The sequence below is a fragment of the Protopterus annectens genome, chromosome 14.part0, assembly GCF_019279795.1.
Source record: "Protopterus annectens isolate FY-2018-M chromosome 14.part0, PAN1.0, whole genome shotgun sequence".
Lineage (NCBI taxonomy): Eukaryota > Metazoa > Chordata > Ceratodontiformes > Protopteridae > Protopterus > Protopterus annectens.
The window spans coordinates 594161118-594185706 of record NC_056748.1 but is presented as its reverse complement, the minus strand read 5'-3'; the positions used below and the strand labels follow the sequence as shown (position 1 = coordinate 594185706).

At 36.5% G+C, this 24589-nt stretch overlaps 1 protein-coding gene across 1 annotated transcript in view; it reads right to left on the bottom strand.

Moving 5' to 3' along the window:
* TCERG1L (transcription elongation regulator 1 like) overlaps positions 1-24589 on the bottom strand; it is a 2969407-nt gene that overhangs the window by 1313072 nt on the left and 1631746 nt on the right. The window contains exon 8 of the mRNA XM_044056336.1: positions 15829-15914. Within this exon, the coding sequence (XP_043912271.1) occupies positions 15829-15914 (86 nt within the window). The remainder of the gene's footprint in view (positions 1-15828; positions 15915-24589) is intronic.

Sequence of the window (24589 nt, the reverse complement as noted above, 5' to 3'; positions counted from 1 at the left end):
CCCACAATTACCTCCGTACCATCATGCACCCACTTCAAAACTTTACTAAAAGCGCACCTAAAAACATGCTGGCTATGCCCTTGCAACTCCCACTCTAATATCACACACCCCATCCAACCACAACCTTTCTTTCCAATCAAACTACCTTGATTATAGCCAGCTCAGATGCTCATAAGCATAGTACTTATTATACAGCAGGAACTTCTTATTGTAACATTTGTTAATGTCTGTTATGCACTTCAAAGATAAAGATTCTAGTTGTCTACTGATGTACTATGTTCTTCATCAGTAAATATGTTGTAAGTAATTGCTATGTTAAATTGTTAATCGCTATGTAATCCAATGTAACTACCATCTGTTTATTTTTACTGTGGAGCTTTTCTCCCCGGGCCTCCGCTGAAAATGGACCTATGTCCAGTCGGACACTCCCGGTCAACAAATGTAAATAAATAAATAAATAATCATTAGAATATTATTTAGAATTCCAATATAATTTACAAGTCTTATTTCTTCACCAGAGCTTATAGATTTAAAAGATGACATTTCTTGAGTGAGTTTAACATGGGATAAGATGTCTGATTTGGATGGTTTCCTTATATTAATGGATTTTAATTTAAGATTATTGAAAAATATGAAATTAATTTTAATTCATTTAAAATAACTGAAGTGAAAAAATTAAAATGCCACTTTAAGTGATGAATTTAAAACTCACAAAGATAGCATAATATCTGCAAAAATCATTAACTTAGATTTATAGTTATCTTTAATTTTTATACCTTGGATTTTTTAATTTGAAGTGATTTAAATACCTTAAATGTCAATTGCAACGGCAAATAAAGGAACAAATTCACAATTTTGCTTGATTTATTGATACATATATGTATGTGTGTGTGTATTTATATATATATATATATATATATATATATGTGTGTGTGTGTATTTATATATATATATGTGTGTGTGTGTGTGTGTATTTATATATATATATATATATGTGTGTGTGTTATTTATATATATATATATATATATATATATATATATATATATATGATTTATAGTTATCTTATTAATGTGTCAGTTGAAAAAGAACCACATTTACCATGCATCTTATCTTTATACATTTGTTTTATTGTGATATTGAAATTATTGTGAAGCCCAACCTGTGCCCCAGATCTCTTATAACACCTCCAGTGTTCACAGGGCTCCCATCAATGTGGTAATTTGTAGGAACTGAGTTTTTCCCTAAGGAGATGATGATGCATTTTTTGGCATTAAAGTTAAGGCTATGGTTTCGACACCAGTCATTGGTCTCAGTGTGGCCTTCCTGTAGGAATTCTACATCACATGGGAAGTTAATATTGGCTCCAAGCTTGCAGTCATCTGCGAACTTGGTGACCTAGAGTCCATTTGTGTTGGCCTGGACTTCTGAGAATTCGATGCCAAACAGGAGATGACCCAGAACCAATCCCTGTGAGACTCCACTCATGACTGGTCGGTAGTCTGACTTGAAGTCCGCTATTTTCACACTGTGGTTTCTATCTGTGAGCCAGTTTGCAACCCACCTAGCGATATAGGGGTTAATGCCTAGTTTGATGAGTTTACCAATAATTCCTGAGTGGGGAATGGTATCAAAGGCCTTGGCCAGATCGAGGTAGGCTGTGTGAACTGCCTTGCCCTCATTCACAGCTCTGGTGACTGAATCAAAGAAGTCAAGCAGGCTGACCAGGCATGATCTGCCTTTCACAAAACCAAATTGTGTGGGATCTAGAGCTTGGAATTCCCTATATCCTTGTTAATTAGGTCTATGATGACTTAATAAGGTATAATAGCCTCTGAATCTACCTGCACTGATATTCAGTGGTCAGTAAATACAACAGCTAAAAAGGTGTGCATTGAGTCTGTTACTGTCCACGTTAGTCCAGACATCTCCATCATGTTGGATGAAGAACTCGGGGGCCAGCTGTTACCAACATCAATTACCTCTTTTACAACTCTGTTGCAGGCTAACATGTAGCTGCCTACCTATACTTCTGCCAAGGCTATGCCTACATCAGCTGCAGATGAAGATGAATCCTGGCTGGTAATATCAGAGGTGCTGAGAGGGATTCTCCAAATTCTTTTTAGTGAGGAGATTCCTTGTACACTTATTGAATCTAGGCAGGGGTCTCAGCCACCTAGATTTGTTAAAGCTGATGTTCTCTTAAAAATGAAGCAGCAGACCATCAGACATATAGCCCCTGTGGCAAAGGATCCATATAAAGAATGGCAGGACTTTACTCAAGGGCTTTTCAGTGTCCTTCTGGCTTTAAAGTCCCCTCAATGCTTGTTGGTTCCCACCTGTATTACTCTGTCCTCCTTTGAAACATCATGGGGATTGAGTCATCTCAGGATGAGTTTGATTTAGACTCTGATTAGGATTTGCAATGGAGGTCTGATAAAGAGGATCGACATTCTCCTGGTTACTTTGTAGAGGAATTATCTTTAGGCGATACCGTAATACATAAGGTGGAACTTTTTAAAAGTGATTGTTCTCATGCTTCTGACATTCAAAAGTACTATAAAATATTAAACAGATTCAACAATGCCTTCTACATTACCACCAGTGTTGGATACTCTTTTGGACACACACTGTCTTCAAAGCCACTGATTCCTAGCCTCCTGCTCCTAAGAAGCCTGACAGTTTCTGTATAGTCCATGAAGTTCAAATGTTTTTGTATAAAGACCCTGCTGTGATTTCTGTGGCCACTGATAAACCACCAAAGTTGCTGTCCTCCCCTACACTTTTACCGTCTGATAAAAGCAGTCTTGCTGTGGAAAGTTACTGGAAAATGCCTATATTTATGCTACCTTAGCTTTCAGGGCCAGTAACTACCATACAGTGGATATAAAAAGTGTACACACCCCTGTTAAAATGCCAGGTTTTTGTGATATAAACAAATGAGACAACATAAATCATTTCAAAACTTTTTCCACCTTTTATGTGACCTATAACCTGTGCAATTCAATTGAAAAACAAATCTGTTAGGGGGGAAATATAAAAAAGAAAAGTACAACAAGCTGGTTGCATAAGTGTGCACACCCTTAAACTAATACTTTGTTGAAGCACCTTTTGATTTTATTACAACATTCAATCAGCATAGCACATCTTATCTTAGCAGCATTTGCCCACTCTTCCTTGCAAAAGCACTCCAAATCTGTCACATTGCGAGGGCATCTCTTGTGCACAGCCCTCTTCAGGTCACCCCACAAATTTTCTATTGGATTTAGAACTGGTCCCTGGCTGGGCCAGTCCAAAACTTTCATTTTCTTTTTGTGATGCTGTTATTTTGTTGGTTTGGATGTATGCTTGGGATCATTGTCATACTGAAAGGTGAAATTCCTCTTCATATTTAGCTTTCTAGCAGATGCCTGAAGGTTTTGAGCCAAAATTTACTGGTATTTGGAACTGTTCATAATTCCCATCATCTTGACTAAAGCCCTAGTTCCAGCTGAAGAAAGGCAACCCCAAAGTATGATACTGCTACCACCGTGCTTCACCTTAGGGATGGTGTTCTTTTGTTGATGCGAAGTGTTGTTTTTGTGCCAAACATACCTTTTTGAATTGTGGCCAGAAAGTTCAACTTTGGTCTCATCAGACCATAACACATTTTTCCTCATGCTTTTGGGACACTTGATGCATTGTTTTGCAAATTTTAGCCGGGCCTGGATGTTTTTCTGTGTAAGAAAAAGCTTCCATCTTGCAACCCTACCCCATAGCCCAGACAAATGGAGAATATGGGAGATTGTTGTCACATGTAGTACACAACCAGTACTTGCCAGAAATTCCTGCAGCTCCTTCAGTGTTGCTGTACGTCCCTTGGGAGGCTCCCTGACCAGTTTTCATCTTCCATTTTCATCAATTTAAGAGAGACTTCCAGTTTTTTGCATCGTCATTGTTGCCCCGTATTTTCTCCACTTTTTGATGACTGTCTTTACTGTGTTCCATGGTATACCCAATGCTGTGGAAATTTTTTTGTACCACAAAAATGAAGACAAACCAGGAACAAGAAAATACAGATGACAAGGCAGTATCACAGTAAAAGCAGTTATTAAATCATCACCACTCCTAAATTATTTAAAAGCAGTGTTTAAAATGTAAGCACTTTAGTTCCTAAAGTACACTTATACAGGGAACTTCATCAGACAGTTTTAAATCATGCATAACAATATTTAAAAAGCATTCTAATTAGCACATTTAAATACATCATCAACTACACACACCCAGGAATAACCAATAATAATCCTTAAAATTACTCGCACCTCTAAAACTCGCAAGTGCAGTAATCTTCATTAACAGACTGCCACAGTTGACCAATAAAACTAAACATTATATGTACTTTAAATATATAATTTACCATCTTCTTAATGCTTTCAATCTCAAAAGGTTTTTTATATGTGTATCCTCTGTGAAGATATGTGAAGGCGGCCAGCCTAGCTAGATAGAATTTTGTAGATAATTCTATGTCTTTGTAAATATTAATAAAAGCCATAGGCTTGTTCTCTTAAATGTGAGAAGACTGTATTGGATGTTGAACTGCAAAAATGTAACAACAGTGCACTCTGCTGTAAGAAAACTAATAAGTCAAGCATTTTATGACGGTTTATCTCAGGGCTCGGAGCTGTGGTGTCTGAACCAGCAGATTCTTCCTATTGTTTTGAGACCAGAGTTGATTGCTAGATGTTACATATATACTGTCTTTAATTGCTGTGGTCTCCTGACCAGGTGCAAGCTTACTAAGAATTGTAAATGTAGAGTTTCTGTTAGCCTGGGAAACAAGGGAATTGTCAAGAATGATGTAATCTAAAATGAGTCAGCAGGATGTATTATCAATTTAAAGGACTTCCTCAGTGACAGAGAGAGAGCATTTTGGATTTTGTCTAAAGCTGACAATAACTCACCAGTACTCTGCTTTTGCTCTCCATATAAGTTTATTTAGAACTGTGATTTCTCTTAGAAAAGGATAGAAAATAGTACGTTTAGTCTAGCTGTTGTCTATATTTGTCAGAACTATTCTACAGTATTATTTTAAGCATGTTCCTGTGATGTAAGAACTCTTGACTAGAACTGTGTAGTAAGAAGTATTGTCTCATGTTTTTATTATTTATTAAATATTTTTAAACCTTTCAACTGTGGTTGTTTTGTGTAGAGATAATTTAAGCTCTAGAGTACATTGCATGTAAATAGTGATACTGTATGAAGCCACTCCATTAGTCTTGCTGCTCAGTCACACTTACTTGGATCATAATATTGCACAGTAATAATTGGACACCCTTTGGTAAGGGGCTTTTTACTAGCTGATATTAGTGGTTGGAGGCAGCTGGTACTACCTTATAGACTGGCAGAAAGGGGAATAGCTGTAGAACCTGTGCCAGCCTTCCCCAGGAGTGTCTGTGTGTTTGTATATAACTAGTCTTTGTGTGTGTGTGTGTGTGTGTGTGTGTGTGTGTGTGTGTGTGTGTGTGTGTGTGTGTGTGTGTGTGTGTGTGTTAGCTACTTGTGCAGGAACAGAAAACGGTGGTTGGACAGGGAGGGTGCAGGAAGTTTTGCTGTGCCAGTGGAGAGTCTTATTGGGGTCTGGAGAGAAAGGGAGAAACCATCCCCAGACTAATGGTGATCTCTGAGTGCTCTTAAGGAAATTGGACTTTACTGTGTCTGGACGACTTATCCTTCCTGGTGTTAGTGGTGGTGATTGAAGCTCATTGATTATTGGGCCAGGGCATGGGCATCACAGCCTCATTGAGACCTGGCCAAGAATGTGCATTTAAGCATAGTTGGCATGTTAGCTCAGGCTTTTCAAGTAATAATGGCCATGCCCCTCCCCGATAGAAGATTTTAACACTTCTGATGTAATAAATTAAAATCCATAGTCTTGATTAATAATGCAATGTTTTGCCAAATCATTGGTGTCTTTTCAAGACCTAATATATTTGTGTTCACCCATTCTATTTTTTAACTTGTTTTCCATTTTGCCCAAGTAAAAACATGGACATTTGGAACAAACCGCACAGTACACCGCTTTTTCTGAATTACAAGGTCTACTATAAATCTTAATTTTAAGGTTGTGAATCATAAATTCACTACATTTCATACTGTGTGAACAATATACACTCATTCCACATCCAACACTCAGTTCACATGGTCATTTACTGATTAAGATGGTGTCTCACCAACATTCCGTCCTAATTCCAGTCAGACTTACTTGAACTTATACACCATAAACTATTTATTAACCCCCCAGCCCCACCCAAAGTATGCTTTTGGAACTCCAAAGAAAATTCATAAAGCACCTGACTCTATCTTGGACTTACACAACAATGTTGCCTTCAAATACCTTGGATTATGGCTTCATAAACTCTCTAACCACCCATATCCATATAGACAGAGAGAGAACAAAACTAAACTTCTCTTTTGGACCAGAACATTCTCCCCTTTTCCATCTCAACCTGCCAGAACAGCCATTGGGCAAAGGAATTCTCCTGTCTCATCAAGAATATGGACTACCCATTTTCATGTCCTCCTCTAGGAAGACTGCCACTGCACACCAAACCATCTCCAACAGCATCTTCTGATTTTTTACAAGCTCACCCTCCTATGAACATGACTCCCTCATGTTGGAAAAAGCCAAATGGTCACTGATAAAACAAAGATCTAACCTTTTGTTAGTCTATTCCAGAAATATACCCTCCCTGCAACTAAACTTAATGAAACAAATCCTCATTTGACTTGAGATGCTAATCACAAGCCACACAAAACCCAATTATCCCTAGACTAAACTCCATAACACTGCACATGCACATTCATCTCAGCCACATACTCTCTGGCAAGCTCTTGCCATCATCCTAAAGAAAATTAACACATACTCCAGATCCAGAATGCAACTCGAAATGTACCTCTTCACCCAAGCAAAATGCATCTGCTTCAACACAGGGAATATAAACCAGCACAATATCCCTGGCTCCTTTCCATGTCTCTTCTACTCCCACATTATTACTGCAGGTTGACCCACCTTAGAATGTTGTTGTTGCCTTTCGGCTTTTCTCAGTTAGGGGTCGCCACAGTGGAACTCCGGTCCGCTAATGATTGGCAGTAGATTTTCACGAATGCCGAGGTACCAGCTTGACGTTCAATCTTCAACGAAGGCACACCCATTTACGCATGTCTTTCAAATGCCCACTGACCCACCTTAGAATCTAATGTAAATATTGTACGTTACATTCTGCTTGATTACTGCAATGTACCTGTACAGTATTTCTATGTAATCTGCACTACATTTTTTATTTCATTTCTACCTTTTATTTGTTTGCGAACTGTTTTCTATTCCACCCAGGCTTAGCTCGGTATTAGTCAGTATTGATTAGTGTATTACCCCTGTAAATAAATATAGATATTTTTTAGCCATGCCATCTGCTGAATACATAAATTTGTCAAGCAGTTGCATGATGTTAAAAACTGATCAATGAATGCATTTGTTTTTTGTGGGCTCTAGTTGACTATTCTCTTGATGACTAGAACACTGAGAAGGTGCATAACAGTTGAGTAATTATATACAAATAAAATATATATTTATATTTTTTCAAATTCTGTCTGAGTAAACAACTTTCCACAGTTTATTTGGAGTAAAAATCTGCTCTGCACAGTGTATGCTTGCTACAGTACATCTTGTATTACAGCCAATTCTCTCTGTTCTGAATTTGTCTTTATTCAGATCACACTATGATTTGTGAATCTATACAGCATGTCATTCCACATATAAATGTTTCTTACCATATGGTTTTACAAATTTTGGGGAAATTTACATTTCAACATTTTATGCAGTAGCATGTGTATTTGCATTTCATTTATGTGCTTTGTTAACAAAGTAATTAAGACTCATCACTTCTGATTATGTTATCTGTAGCACAGATGTTGGAGTCATAAAATTAATCTGTATTCTCCACCAGAGTGTAGTTGTGGAACTAATGTAGAGCACTTATGGCCAGATTATGAAAGAAGCAGATTTGTGAGCTAAAAATGCTTAGGGAAGACAGCATTATTTTTGCCAATTGCTGTAAAGGCCTAAATTAATCATTAGCATCTGATGCATGTATTTAATATTCTTGACTATGCTTGAATTGTTTATCATAATGAAACTCGCATTGTTGAGGGGAGGTTATATCTCCACATGTACATATATATATGCATGTACAAATGCAAATATATATATATATATATATATATATATATATATATATATATATATATATATACATATGTATATAAAATGTATATATGCAACCTTGTGAGAATGGAACCCCTAATTCCTAATGTTTGGACATTTTCTTGCCATCTGTAAGTGCACTAATACTTTATCTAAATACCGTTTTTTCAAAAGAATCATAGGTTCTTCAACAGTAAATGATTGTACAGACACTTACTGAGTATAGCACCAAATTTACTTAAATACTACAACTGAGTTCTGAGAGATGGCATAAAACTATAGTCCTGGATGAAGAGAAGTTTATGTTCTCTATTGCAAACCTATGATACATGTCTAAAAAATATGGAGGGACACTGCTGTCACAATAAGTGCTGCTTTACCTGCCTGGTTAGGAAGTATATGGGAAACGGTGATGTCCTCTGTACTTAACCTTCCCTTTCATGCACTTCTTCCTTTCCTTACTGACCACTCAGAGTTTAATTACTCCTCCTAGCTCTAGAACTTAATCACTTCTCTTAACTTCCAACCTTAACTGCAGTCTTTCTCTCTCTCTGCTAACTCTCTATTACTTATAGGCTTGCTTCACTGTACTCTTTTGCAACAATGCACCTTGCTCTTTTATAACTTTCCTGCACTTAAATCATATTACATAGTATGTATTTTGCTCTGTGTAATACTGCTCAAATGTTAACTCTGTAAATAGATGTGTCATAATGTTTTATATCTGTAATGTTTGAATTTTATACTTTTGTATTTAATAAACTTGGATTTTTCTGTGAAGCTTTTCTCCCTAGGCCTCCACTGAAAAACGGCTTTAGCTCAGATGGAATTTCCCAATCAACAAAGGTGAAATAAATAAATGAATTAATTAAATAAATAAATATGTTTGTCAGTAACAGTTACTATACCTTCCCAAACAAGCACTGTTAACTCAAACCACACAGATCACTGAATATGTGACTGGTTGAATTGGTCTTAAATTGCAATGCTTTCTATATTAACATACATTTAAATATTCCAGCAGTAACACTTTCATTGACCATTGATTTTGCAAGGATTTACTTGCATCATTGTACTGTAAAATTATATAAATGTTATATACATAGCATCTGATTTAAGAAGGAACTATGGGAAAAGAGATGGAGTGAGCGGAACATTTAATTAGCTCCAATGCTCATTAAGTTTTTAAATGCATTTTTAACAGCAAACTCTTTCCATTAATATATTGTTGGCAATGAGGCAACCAGATATGCATGAAATTATCTGTACTTCTCTCTTTCTCTCTCACTGTGCAGGTATGTATATATATCTATATCTATATATATATCTATATATATATATATATATATATATATATATATATAATTGTCTTGCAGATGGAGAAAAAAGTTGCTTAGGCATACGACTGTTGTATTAGGGTATATGGTTCCAACTGTGGCGAGTTAAAAAGTCTTTTCAGAATGTCATCATTAGATTTAATATTGGCAATAGTTTTATAAAATGTTTGAAATAGAAAAGTGAATGGGCAATGGTAAATTAAAAATTATGGGAGAATGTTTGTTGGTGATGGAGTTTGGTATGTTTGCAATAATAAGTTCTAGTGTGGAGTGTTTACATCTGAGGTTAGGTCTTCTTTGTTCTTTTATCTGTTTACAGAGATCTATGTCAGCAAGGAATATACCTGTGTTGGATAAAAGTGGGCCTACATTTGGGGAAGATATTCAGGATATTATTTATGAGTGGTTTGAATGCATTTAGGGGAAAGGGGGTAGCAAATATGCTGCAGCAATCAGTAGTAGTTTGCTTCAGGACAGGACGTTTTAGAAGAATCCAGTTTGAACTCAAGTCTGAGAAGGAATTTCCTTGAGTAGTGGCTGAAGGGTTTAGTTTATTATTTTTCTATGAAAATATAGAACCTCCATCAGATTATTTACTTGACATACCAGCATTAATATATTTGTGGGAGGTTAGAATGTATTGGAAGTTGGAGAGTCTTGTTTGATTAGGGGTTAAATGATTGTAAGCATACATATACATACATGGATATAAAACACACTTACATGCATGAAAATAAAATCATGAGTACTGTTTACATTTCCAGATATTCGTGCCACATTTTCAGCAGCCATCTTTTTTAACTCTCCCAGGAAAGATGTGCAGTTTATGACATAGTGACTGCTCTTTTATGGGGATCATGCATTCCAGCTTTCCTCTTTCCCTGGAAGGCTGATTCTACTGACAAATAAAAATTGGTCACTCTGTTCTTCATGATTAAGCTTGTCTTAATCAGAGCAGGTGTTCCAGTGTTTCCAAATGGTTTATTTTGCCTGTTATCTCAGATTACATTTTTTTCTGAATTCTAGTGCACCTCAGTTTACTTGATCCTTGTCCCAGAAGGCCCTCTTACTGTAATTGGTCTAATCCTGTGCCATAGTGTAGTTTCTTCCCTTTAGTTGTGAGTGCCTTTTACCATAATAAAGGAAGGAAATGTTATCCCAACATTTCAAAAAAAAAAAGTGTCTAGAACTTGACACACTTGATAGCTACCACCTAATTTGAAGCTGCTACTAAGGTTGTAGAGAAGGTTTATAAAGATATATACTAGATATCTAAATATAAAAAATAAAATATAAAACTATCCTCATAAAAAGTAAACTCTATCATTCATTTCTCTGTTTTTCCTGCATACCCTTTAGATGATTCTGGCCATACTTTTCAGTGATTTTTTTTTAATGGCAGATCATCAGTGCACATGCATTTGTCTGTATCTTGTTCAGCTTCACTTACCTCCTGCATTTGACCCTACGTATGAGAATAGCTCTAAGGTGTGACTACATCAATGCTGTTGTTTCACCAGTATGTTTGTCTTTTTATTAAATCTTCAAGGGTATTTTTTTGGCATTAATTATTTGCCACATTGCCTCAGCCATGGTGCTTTACAATGGTCCATTCAGGTCCCTTGTTGTTTTTTATGTAAGTCATCTTTGGGAAATCTTTTCAGAGACCAGGCCTACTTTCCTGTGTTATGCTTATAATACAAAATACTCTCAGATGATGTGGAATGCATCTAACATTGGATGATATCCAGTCATTCAACACTTAGTCCTTTCAAGATGGTTGCAGTGTTAGTACATGTCACTGTTTGGAATTCCAGAGCCACAGTCATTTCCTACAATATCATGTATAGTAGTGGCAGGCTGAAATCTGTAATAGCAAGGTTCAGTTCTTGGGTTGTTACTCATGTCAAAGTGACGCAAAAGACAAGGTGTTAGCTGTGGTTGGGCTGTTGTTTCCAGCATGTATAAATTAACCTTATTTATTCTTTTAAGTGAAGGTGCTTGGTGGCGGGCTAACAGGGGCCCGTGCCCACCCCATAAAACAGTGACCTCACCTGACTGTTGCAGTCAGTGGAATCAGAAAACACACTTTTCTTGTACATTTTGAGCTCACACTCACAAAAATTGCAAAGCATATGGGTTTTGAAAAGTCGTAACAGCCTGTTGTGCATGAAGAGACAATAGTCTTGATGCAGGGGTGGGTTTTGATGGTAAGACTATACTGCTATGACCAGGTGTAGGGGCATGTGTGTGTGTATGTATAAAATCCCCAAACATACCTGTCAACCTTTTGGGTCAAGAAATCTAGACAAAGCCTATAAAAATGTGGGGACAAAAACCCAATAATAGGGACAGATTTTAAATATTTTTCTTATAAACTTAGAAAGTTGATAGACTAATAGCAAGTATTTTCTAAAGTATATGTAGTCTGAAACTCAAATGTATGCCATTATTTAATGACTTCATTCCTCAGTGTTTTACCGGAAAACCTCACATTTTATGAGGAACAGACTGAAATATGAGGCAAAAATCTGGATGTTCTACAAAAATCTGGACAATTGAGAAGCATGTGCTCAAGTCGGTATTATGTTTTTAACTAGAAGTCAGGTTAATTGACTTGCGTAGAAACTCACAGTAGGCAAAGGTGTAGGTACAAGGAATCAAATCCTGTACCCTGCTCATTAAGAACATTTGGAGCTTTAAACCTCCACAACAGCTGCCAGACCTCCATTCACTTCTTTTTTGTTGATTTGGTAAATCATTAAGGGAATTTCATAGTTCTTATTGGTCTGAAAATGTATGGGAATACAATACCTGTTGTTCTGTTAACCCATTAAGTGAATTAGAGATGTCAGGAACTTAAGGCTCTGAGCTGTTAATGGACTGTTTCCTGTAGTCAAAAATATTGGGTTTGAATCTTTCTCCAGTGGGTTTATCGGGTTAAAAAAGGGTAAAAAATGATTAAAATTTGTCCATTGGTAGTCTCCACCAATGATTGTTTTGGCTTTGGTCAGAATTCTTGAGCAAAGAAATTGAGAATTATTTTATGTTCCTTGTAAAATTTGAGACTTTATGGCAAATTGTACAGATTGTGGTCACTAAATAATGCAGTTTCAGATCTTGTGTTATTCAGAAAATGTTTGATAATACAAAGCTTTTTATTCTATTAAATTTCTAAGTATATAACAGAAATATTTACATTTTGTTACTGTTTTTTTGGTTCTGATTCTTGAGCAAAAGTTGAGAGATCAGAGTGGTTTATGTATGGCTCTGATATCAGCTAGATGAGATACAGTTCTGTGCCATTATTTATGATTTTTTTCATTCACCTGACCTCAAGAAAATATTGTGTGTGTGCAATAATACAAGTGGCTACAATTGATGGGAATGGGTGGATTGGGTGTGTGCATTTGAGCTGGTGAAAGTATTAGCAATGTATTGGATAGAATAAAGTAATACAAACTCATCTGGGGAGAAAGGACAAGGCTATTTGTTACTGAGAATTTGTAACTTGAGACGTTAAGGGAGAGAGAGAATGTGAAAATAACTTGTTTATTTTGATGTACAACTTTTTTGCATTATAGATTGTGTAAAAGGAAGATTTTATTCTGTAACCAAGTGACTGTTCTGACAAGTAAAAACAAACAGGATAACAGAAGTTTTAGTATAAATTCCACAGTTTTAACTATGATGTGAGCATCTATCCTAGTTAGCACATGTAACACATTTTACACATCTGTTCTGCATTATTGAGATAAAGGGTTAACTATGGCTGTAGTTTCTTTAATTCCTTTGATTGGTGGTGATTATGGTATTATATTCATGGTGTTGTGAGCCTGCTCTTACCCGTCTTACTTGATTTTTTTTTTTTGGGGGGGGGCAGGTGGTTGTCTTGCCCACCTGGGGCTCTAGACTTTTGCAGTTGGAGTTTTGTTTCTTCTGAAAGTCTCTAATGTTTGAACTAAGTATGTGGTAAAAGAACCATACAATAAAATTGTAACAATGCTGTCATGTCATCCACTGCATATTTTGAAAATGGAAAGTAGACCATGGTTATAGTTTACTTAATTATTTTGTTTATTGATGCTTTGGGTGCTGTGGTAATGCCAAACCATGATTAACTGTCTGAAAATTAAGAAGGTATATAGTTTGAGTCATCTTAGTCAATAAAACTACAAATTCTTAAAGTTTCCTGCTGAGATTTGATCAGAGACAGTTATAACAACAATCAGGAAAATCATTAGCTGCATCATTTAAATTCTTGTACGTGGAAAAAAGAACATAAATCTGGAATGAATAATTGTGACCAGACATTCCCTTTTGAGTGCTACCCATAGCTCTCAGCTGTCCATGTCTTTGCAGAATGTCTCTGATTCTGCTTCAAATATTTATCCTGTCCCTCATAACATTTGTTTTATTTTCTGGAAATCACTTATGATTATATTTGGTCAGTAATGCCAGTTATTAGAGTTTCATATTTGTTATTCAAAGAATGTATATTGATGCAAAACTTTTTTCTGTTAACTTTTAAGTGAATTAGAGTAATAAAAAAATGTTCCCAATTTTATCCTCTTCCCCAGTTATTTTGGCTTTGTCTAGAATTCATGACCAAATAAGTTTTTATTTATGGTGCTACATCAAAACATTCAGATCTAACTTATTTTGTGTTATTTCATCAATCCAGAGATAGAGTATTAAGCAGTTTATCTTGCTGCATTTGATTTGAAGCAGTTTTTCATTTTCAGTGCTATTTTCTTTATCTTGAATGTTGGTGAAATATGTTGTATTTGTTTAAGAATAGTTGCATTACAATGGAGCACAGAACAAAAGAAGTCTGACTTTTTTCTTACATTTTGGTTAATTATATTTTTCTCTCTTTACTGTCTTGGTGCATGACATTTTGCCACTGGTTTTGTATTTGCAATTATACCCTTAACTTGCTACATTGTATCATACTGACACTTCATTCAAATCATCTGTGAGCATGACAGACTAGTAGTTTTTTTCTGTGTTGTGAACATGACCTGGATTGGTGAGATGATGGCATCCACTCTTTTTATTTAGGGAAGTGGACGTCCATTTTCAATAGTGCTGAGTTAACATGCATCATGGATTCTGTGCTTTACTGGTATGGTGTTTTTCCCACATGTACTAAGTGTCCCAGCAAGAAAATGTGCCTGGAGCTGCCACTCATTTTATTACCTTATTCCATCTGAGGAGGGCATGGCTTTCTCCCTTGTAGACTGCTGAAACTTCTTATACTGAAGCTAAAATGATGCAGGACTTGCACATCTGTCTGCTAATGTGCATCTTATCAACATATTTCGCTATTTGTCAGCAGATTGCAATGGGTGACTTTGTCATTTTAGCTTTGTGCAATCTATAAAGTGAGAGTATTGTTATCTTATCATATCCACCTTGAGTCTCCTATACCTGCATGAGGAGTTTAAGTGTAATCTACACTGTGCCCCCTGCTGTGCTATTCTCGGGTTATAGGAAGTTCAGAAGATGTGTCTAAACTGTGCCCCCTACTCTGCCACTCTTGGGTTATAAGGAAGTTCAAAAGATGTGGACACAATTTCTTGGTACACAGTCCCTTTACTGCCAAGGTCTATACTGTTGAAAACTACTGCTAAGATTGCCATAGCACTATACAAATCAGGGACATTATCTTGATAGACTCAAGGACAAACCCAGAAATCAGGCAATAGAACAAACTTGCCCTTAATTAACTGACGGATTTGGAACTGAATTCATACTTGGCTTTGTTGTGCATTATTTAAGCAAAAAAGTTAAAAAAAATGAGGGGGTTCAAAGGTCCAGACTCAGACATTTTTTTTAATATTATGCTAATTCACTTGCACATCTAATAATACAGGTTTTTCATTAACACTGATTTTTCTGAACAATACGAAATATGTCTGGAATGATACAGACTGAATTTTTTTCTGATAAATCACTAAGGATTATACATTTATCATGAGGAACATTACAAAAATATGAGGTAAAGTCAGGGACATTTTGTAACATTCCAGACAGTTGCAAAGAATTTTTTAATCATACTACACAGAAGTGTTAACACACTTCATGAAAAAACATAAAAGTTCAAGTGAAAAATTGTTTTGTGCATCAAAACAGCCTGTTAATTCAGTTTCCTTTAAAAACACATTAGCTGAATACAGATTTTATTTTTGGTATTAAAAGCATTAAAAAAAAAAAAAAAGCTTCCAATCTAATAATTTAGGTTGACTTACCATGGTGAGCCTGGAACTGGAGTGGATGCAACAGGTTTATTATCATTAGATTTTTCTTCATTGCTGGAAATTTTCAGTTTAATATCCTAAACATTAAAAAGATAAGTAGGATGAAATAATGTGATAACCTTTTCAAGCTAAAATGCAACAACTCTAACTCTAAAAAAGCAATTAATAAAATAGGTATAAAATATAATCAGGCAAAAGTTTGAAGAATAAAGGAATATTGGTTATTATTCTTACAGTATAATAAATGCATGTTTTATTTATATAAAAATAAATCTCTGTGATATACAAGTTAACTCTAAATGTTTGTAGTCATTTAACATACTGTTAATACTCTACTTGTTATAAGTTACAAAAAATATATATCTTACTGGATAATAACAAAGGTTTTGAAGAAACAGTCCACAAGACTGGAAGAAGTGTGTTTTTAGGACAAGTTTGTACTTTAATATATATTTTTGAAAAAAAGAACACGTGGAAGGTAGTTTGATAGGAAGGAGGGTATAGGGAACAAATAAGGGGCAGGCAACTAAGTGAATATATCATGCAGACAGAAATTGAAAATGGAAGTAAAGACAACCTTTTTAAGCTTTGTACTGTTAGGGGGATTTTCCAGACACATCCCAAGACCAGTATGCTTACCAAAAATAAAGGTCTGTTTTGGCACCCAGCTATCACATAACCACATCTATGTTCTAATGTGCATTGTCTCCATCTTTGAAGGCAGTCTGTAAACAAGTCTAAAATAACAAAGGGCACCTGTTCTAATAACAGCTCAATATATAATTGTTTTTAAATAACGACTACAAGTAATCTCAAGTCCTCTCAATCTCTGTTTTCATAACTGGGTCTAGTCAGGAATCACCTGTCCCAGCCCTACAGGAAAAAAAAATCTCACATCATCCCACTTCATAAGGGAGGTAACGACAGTGATATATCCAACATTAGACCTATTGCCATTCTCTCACTACTTTCAAAAATCCTTGAAAAATGAATTCATAATCAATTAATGACTCATTTACAAATTAACAATGTACTTAGCCTCACAATATGGTTTCAGACCTGGGTACAACCCTCCTAAACTCCAATAACACTATTAATCTAGCCAGATCAAAGGTCAACTGGTTCCTGCCCTGTTTCTGGGTCTATCCAAAGTTTTTTATATGGTCTTCCATAGCTTACTTCTAAAACTCTCTTCACCTGGCCTATCAAACACCACCACCACCTGGTTCTTCAGCTGCCAGAGTCCAGTCTATTAAATGGATTAATTCTTGCACTTCCCTACTCATCAAAACAGGTGCTCTCAAGGTTCCATACTGAGGCCACTGCTTGTTATTATATTTACCAACAATCTATACCCGTTAAAATGTCAACTATCCCTCATACAATATGATGACTCCTCATTAATCTGTCCTGTCAGTAACCTAATTACTCCACAATATATCACCCGAGAGTCATTTTTAGCAGTTGAAAGCTAGCTCAACAACTTCCAGCTTCTACTCAGTCCCAAAAGACAGAGCTACTACTATTCCTCCCCAAACCTCTTCCACATCTCAAACAAAATTTCTCAATTACAGCCTCTGATAGTTCCTCTATAGAAGCCAGCTACTAGTCATGACAATTGATAACCTGAAATTTGAATTGCATGTACAACAGCTTATCAAAAAAAGCCTAACCTAAAATTAGGGACACTAAACAGAACAAAAATATATTTAACTGACTCGTCTAGAAAACTCCTGGCCTTTACGCTCCTATTCTCACTTTACTTTGACTCCTCAGTATTGCTTATCCTTCAAGTCTCCATCCAAAATAAACTAAACCAGTGACAATACAAAATAGTTGTATTTGCCAATAACTGATCAGACAGAACTCATCACTGCTTAGCCCTAAAACAGCTTGATTGACTAGAATTAAACAAGCAACTCACTTGCACCAAATCACTGCTAGTCCACAAGTCCATAAATTAATATACAAATCAGAACAAAGCAAAGTCTTGCTAGACTTGTTATATACTTATACCCATTCTTGGTTACTTCAGTCTGAAAAGAAAATGCTCTTCCGTACCTATAAACCACATCTGTCAGAAGGAAACTCTTTGTTCCAGCTATATAGTTCACTACTGGAACTCTATCTCCTTATCCTTTAAACATACTAGCAACCTGTCCATTTTCAAGACCAATCTAAAAAAAACAGATCTATCTGACATCTCTACCTGTACCTGCACAGCCCTCAAAACAGTTGCATGACAGCCAACTCACTATAACTAGGCCTTTCTCACTCTTAATTCACAAACACCTTTATATCTTACTAGGTAGTAATGGCCTAACAACAAAAGAAGCTCTCTTTAATGGTACCATACCACTAATGTATGCTTTTCTACCTCTTCAGCTGACATTTTCTGCTATTTTTTTCTCTAATGCCCTTCTATAACTTTCTCATCTCTCTAATAATAAAGTCTCTCTCTCACTCTCTCCATGTCTTTAATTTCTCCTCCTGCACATTACTACTCCACATCTCATTCTATTTCTCTATTTTGGCAGCAGAATACTCTATTTCTTACTTCTATATATTAGAAAGAGTATTTAAAAAAAATACATATTAGTTTACTTGACCAATGCTATCCACTTGTGCAAATTGTCTTTCCACTTGCATATCATATTGTCTTGATCATAGTTTATCCTACTAATATTCTCTAAATGTATTTCAGTCTGTCTCTTTCATATGTTGTGGAGATTTTCTTCCCTTTCACATAATTTATATCAGCTATTTTAAAATGTTCATTTTAAAGCCTTTCTCATGAGCTCATTATAAAACATTTAATCTGTCACAGGGCTCACCTTCCCTTGTATGTAATTACTCATCAGCAATTTAAATGGTTTTGTATCTGTTGTGGAGCTTTTCTCCCCAAGCCTCTGCTGAAAATGGGCCGTTGACTAAGTTGAACTTCCTGGGTTACCAAAGGACAAATAAAATAAAAAATGGAGATCATCTGGCAGAGGATGGATAACTAGTGAGCACAAGGATTAGGCTACAGAGAGGGGAAGGAGAGTGACATGTAAGGTGGGGAATACACAGATGGATGGGTTGGAGTTAAGGTCTACCAAGCAATGCCAGAAGGTAACCATCCCAGAAGACAGTCATGTCTGTTGTTTATATCATGGATAGGCTGTATGTCTAGTGGGCTGATGGTTGGGTCTGGCTAGCTACACAACTTCTACCAGCCAAATGGGTAGACACACCAAGTTTCTAAAGGGGACATCAAATGGCTGATCTACCCAAGTCCTTAAAATAATGTTAAACTTCAAACTAAGGGACCCAGGATGAACCCTTTACAATACTATCTGATGTGAATACTAAGCTACTAACTGGGAAGCAATAGAGGCATCATTGAGCCTGTCGTGTCACCATTAGATGGGGTGATCTTTGTCACCTTGCAAAGATGCAGGCCTCTGGACTGCTCAAGTCTCAAAAGTCAGAGCGGAGGTCTGTGCAGTGTGGTGGCAACCACCTTAAATGCAGAAAAAAGTGTGATGAAATCAAAACATTGAAGCAGCACAATAGAAAAGCAATAGAAATACATGAAAGAAATAGCATTATGTAGTATATTTTTTCAGTAGTATCCAAAATCAAGAAAAACAAGTCAACAAAGAAAAATACTACAATAATGGAATAATGAAAGCAATATATATATATATATATATATATATATATATATATATGTATGGAACCATTTTACTATCTCGAAATACTGAAATGTCTAGTTTCAGTATCTCATGCCGAAAGTGCAGTTGAGCGAAATTGCACTTGATTGAATTCGAAATGTCAAATCTGCGGTTGTGGTGGTGCACTATGTGGGATTTGCTGTGTTTGTAAGGTGCGGTGTGCTGTGGGATATGATTTGCCTGCTGTTGTGTGGATATATCTGGAGATTCAGGTAAGTGCTGTTTTTCAAGGGCTTTGGGTAGGGATCTGAGTGTATGTGAGTGTGTTAGGAAGTTTTAGGTGTAGGTTAAGGTAGGCAGGTCAGTGTGTGTGTGTAAGTGTTGAGAGTGGTAGTGTTTGTAAGTATGTGATGTGTTTGTGCAAGGGGAATACAGAGTATGTAGTGGTGGGTTTAGTGTCTTTGTCTTTTTTGTGCGACCTCAGAGTTAGTATATATAAGTAGCGGGGGTGTGGGGGGGTGCAGGGGGGCTTGCCCCCCTTTTTATATATATATTTTATATAAAGGGTGGGTGTGTGTATTTGTGTTGTGTTTGTGTGTGTTTTGTTGGCTTGTTGTAGTGTGGGGAGGAAGGTGTATGCATGTTTGTGTGGTGGAGGATGTATTTAAAAGTGGCGATTTTGTATTTCGCGCTTTTGGGGTTTCGATATTGTGAATGTTTCGCTTTTATAGTCTCGGGATAATGAAATTTGAGATTTCAGTATTTCGAGATTATAAAGCGACTCCATATGTGTGTGTGTGTGTGTGTGTGTGTGTGTGTATATATATATATATATATATATATATATATATATATATATATAAAACTGAATGACAACAAAACAGCAAAGATGGATAATACACAAACACTTAATATAGTAATTTAGCATAATAAAAATTTCAACATTTATCACATTATTGCTCTCATTTATAGATGGTGTGTTATATCGGGTCTATATGACACTATCGAATGGACTAAATAGCGAATGCTATTTAGTCGATCTGATACTGCTGAAATGGCAAAATAGCGAAGTCAGAGAATATCGAATTTGGTGGGTCGTGTTCGGGACTTTGCAATTTCCACCACTATGGTTCAATCTGGTAGTTGGTATATTTAAGTGTGGGGGGGGGGCACAGCCCCCCCACTTAAATTTGTGTTTGGTTATTTATTTATTTTTTTATGGAGCAGCAAATTTTTTCCCTGGTTTGTTAGATATCTTGTTTTTCGATATTATTGGTACGATGAAATAGCATTCGCTATTTACATCGTACGATAATATGATATAGACGCATTATATCATCTTGTCACCATAATAGCCATGCTATTAATCTCATTATATGTGGTTGATATTTTGTGGGACAGAATGTTATAACAAGAAATGGAGATTATCAGAATACTGTCATGGTTGTAAACTGACAGCATTAGGATAACTATTAATGGACTTCAGGAGTTAAGTCACTACAAAAAGCAATATAATGGCAACAGAAGTTGTAAAACAGCAGTGCAGTGTTTGTGGCTACAGTGTATAACTTGTGACAGCAAAGCAGGGAATGACAGGCTGTGGAGGCACAATCTGGCAAGTGACAAGAAATTGACAGGGTGGATTGCTGAGCAGGTTCTTTCTTACAAGTACTAAAGTACTTGATAATCAGAATATAATAAATTGGACTTCAAGTAGGAGTTACTTGATAATCAATGATCATAAAATATGGGAAATAATGGCTCATTTTAATTAGGGAAATGGTGGCTGGAAAAGAAAATTATGTATGTCAGAACAATGCAAGCAGTACATGGGTTTGTGTAACTGCAATGACCGCAGCAGAAAAAGTAATGTATGCACATACACACACACACACACACACATACATATATATACAGCAGGATTTGTGGGGGTTAAATCCCAACCTTTTTGACATGAAGGTAAACACGTATTACTGAAGTTAGAATAGATATATTTGAAATGATTTTTTCTTGGTGAGAAAAGGGAGAATGTTTGAGATGCAAATACTTGTACAATCATTTCAGGTTATAAAATGAAATTAAAATTATTTGAATTAATTTCCAAAGGCTGTGGATTTTTTAAATGACAAAGAAGCTGAAAGCTCACTATGGGAATAGATAACCAATCTGTTTGTAGGCTGGGTGAGAACTGTTCTTGGCTATAGCATTTATAATTTTGATTTTGCTATATTTCATGTATAGGAACATAATGTCAAACGTAGTACAAGATGGGTACTAATGAATTAGTAATAGTCTTATTGTATATATGTTTATAAAAGCATAGGGTCAGTGTAACACTCAAGCCAGTAGGCACATTTCTAACTTATTGTGTTTATTTTACTGCACCAAATGTCTGTCTTATTGAGTAATGTCTCATTGCTGAGCTGAGGATAAGAATAAGCTAATGGTTATTTGATACAGATCCAGCTTAAATCTCATGTGCTTACTTTCTTGATATTTAAAAGATTAACAAATTGAGAGTGAATTAAGGGGAGAACTGTTGAGATATATAGAGTGCTAAAGCATATCTATCAAAATGCATTTCTTTATTTTAGAAATTACTTCACAGCAAGTTAAGTCAGAAAACATGTTTGTGTCCTGTGAGATGCGTTGCTGCAGTTGTGTATTGTAGGTTTAGAGTTCTGCTTTGTAAACTAATAAACAAGAAGGTAATACAGAACATTACTTAACTAGGCGGAATGATCAAAATATGAAATGTCTGTCATTGTATTTTGGCCTTGCTGTTATTACACATTCTGTATTGCATATGACATTAAGAATTGAAAAATGACTGAGAATTACAGCATGGGATCATGGGAAACCAGCTCAGTGTTTGTGAACCTTCTGAAATATAACTGCCTGAGCTGTCACTAAACGATGATTCCATGATGTTGCTGTCAGTGCAAGAATATACATTGTTATTTGGAAATAATATTCCAGAAGATACCACATAAGCTGACAGCACTTTGTTTCATTTATATAAGTTAGACTTCAAATTTTACCATTTCTCTCAGTAAATTTACTTCAGAAAGACACTGTCAGGATATTTACACAGACTGCAAAACAAGGTTGCATGCCTGTGGGTGAGTTAAATATGACAAGACTCCTGGAACACAGGCAGGGTCAATCATTATGTAGGAGTCTACACACTGTACTGTGTCAACAAAAGCAAGGCAGGATGACATGGCACAGGGGAAGTTTGACCTAAAGTACACAAAGAACAGACATCTATTTTCAACTGCTTAATAGGGAGTAAGTATAGTCCACATGGCCACTTTTGCCACATTATGGCATAATGTTAGAACAGTTACTTGGGTGCTGCAGGCCGTTTGGTAAGGAGGTATACATATACCCACATGGGAACAAAAGATCAGCAATGGCTGCAGCCATTTACTGCATAGGAGAAAGATGTGCTAATATGGCAAGTTTATCGTGGAGAAGGGTATAGCTTATAAGGCTTTCCAGAATCAGACATGGCAACTAATTGTGACATTAGTGCAGTGAGCGACTATAATAAGACAATACACATGGTGTTCACAGAATCACAGATATGTTACTATGTGCCAGAACTAGCACAGAGCATATTACCAGAATAAGGTTGATCCCAGATAACCATTTTGCAGAGTTGGAAGAATTCCTTGGTATCCCTTACTGGAGAAAATTAGTGCATCTTCATTCCTGGTGGTTGCTTGTATGTGGATCTTGGGATTAGGACAACTGGCAGAATGTCTGCAGAGGATGCATCAAGTGAGGAATGGTGTGTGCCATTTCTAGGAAATAGATATGCATATGTGGATGGTTTACTGAAACAAGCCCATATTCATTTATTTCATTAAGGGACATCAAGGAGCAACTCATGGCATGTACCACTATGAACATATGTGACCATAGGCTGTGTATGTGACTGGCATGTAGTAGTCTGTTTGCTATGTGGTGCTAGTAGAGACAGATATGTACCAGCATTACCAGAGGTATATTGTCCATAACCAGTCACAGTTTGTACTAGAAGATCCATCATAACAGATTGCCACATGTCTGATGTCATCCGATCACTAGAGGCTAATGGTGGCACCATGCATGTGGTACAGTCTAAGACCAGTGGCACTGTCAGCAACACTAACAGTGGAAGACATATTCACATTTCACATTACTGAGGTGACTGTGGGGGCCAAGATGATGCAGCATCAGTTGTATTCACCAAAGTTCGTCAGTCCACATCAGTCCTTCTCTGTACTGTGTAGGGAAAAGTGACCATTACTGCTATGACTCAAGAACTTTGCCTCTCCTAGATGTTACCCTTGGCATCTCAACACATGTGCAGAACAGTGATTCAAGCACAGAGGAACACTACTCTTACCATGTCAGAGATATTGAATGTGCTGCATAGACTGTGTGAAGACCAGCAACCACTGCAGATACTATGGGACATTCTGTACTGCATTCAGAGAGACATGGCATATTTGGAGCTGGAGGTGACATGCCTGATGAGGTCAGTGGTGGCCCAGTTGTCATCTGTTTATGCATCCATGCAGATGCAAGCAACTGGCCACCCTGATCATGCTAATGGACAAATGTGAAACGCATGATTATATACCAGGTTACACAGATGGCACCCACCTTTCTACAGATTACTTCACTTTACACATTCTCCCTGATTGCATCAAGCCCAGGTTGTTGACACTCCCAGGGATATGTAACATTCTCTTCTGTCTTCATCCTACTGGGCAAGTCTGTCAAAATCCCACAGTACAGTGATATCAGTCTTTCTTTAACCATGATGTAACAGCTGCTACTCATGTCTATTCATGAAGATGAGGATGACCAGATTTTGTATTAATGCTATAGTAGTTGTGACAGCTGTGTTCCCATTCATGCAACAGAAATTGTACACTATCCCTTGAACAATATGCCTCTAGTCCTGATATTTCAAGTCAACATAGTTACCCAGCTATAATTCTACCCATGCGAGCTATACTCTATCACCAGACAATGCCGTCCCTGACTCCTTCCAACCATGTTCTTTTCTTACCACATGCACTAACATTGACACAACT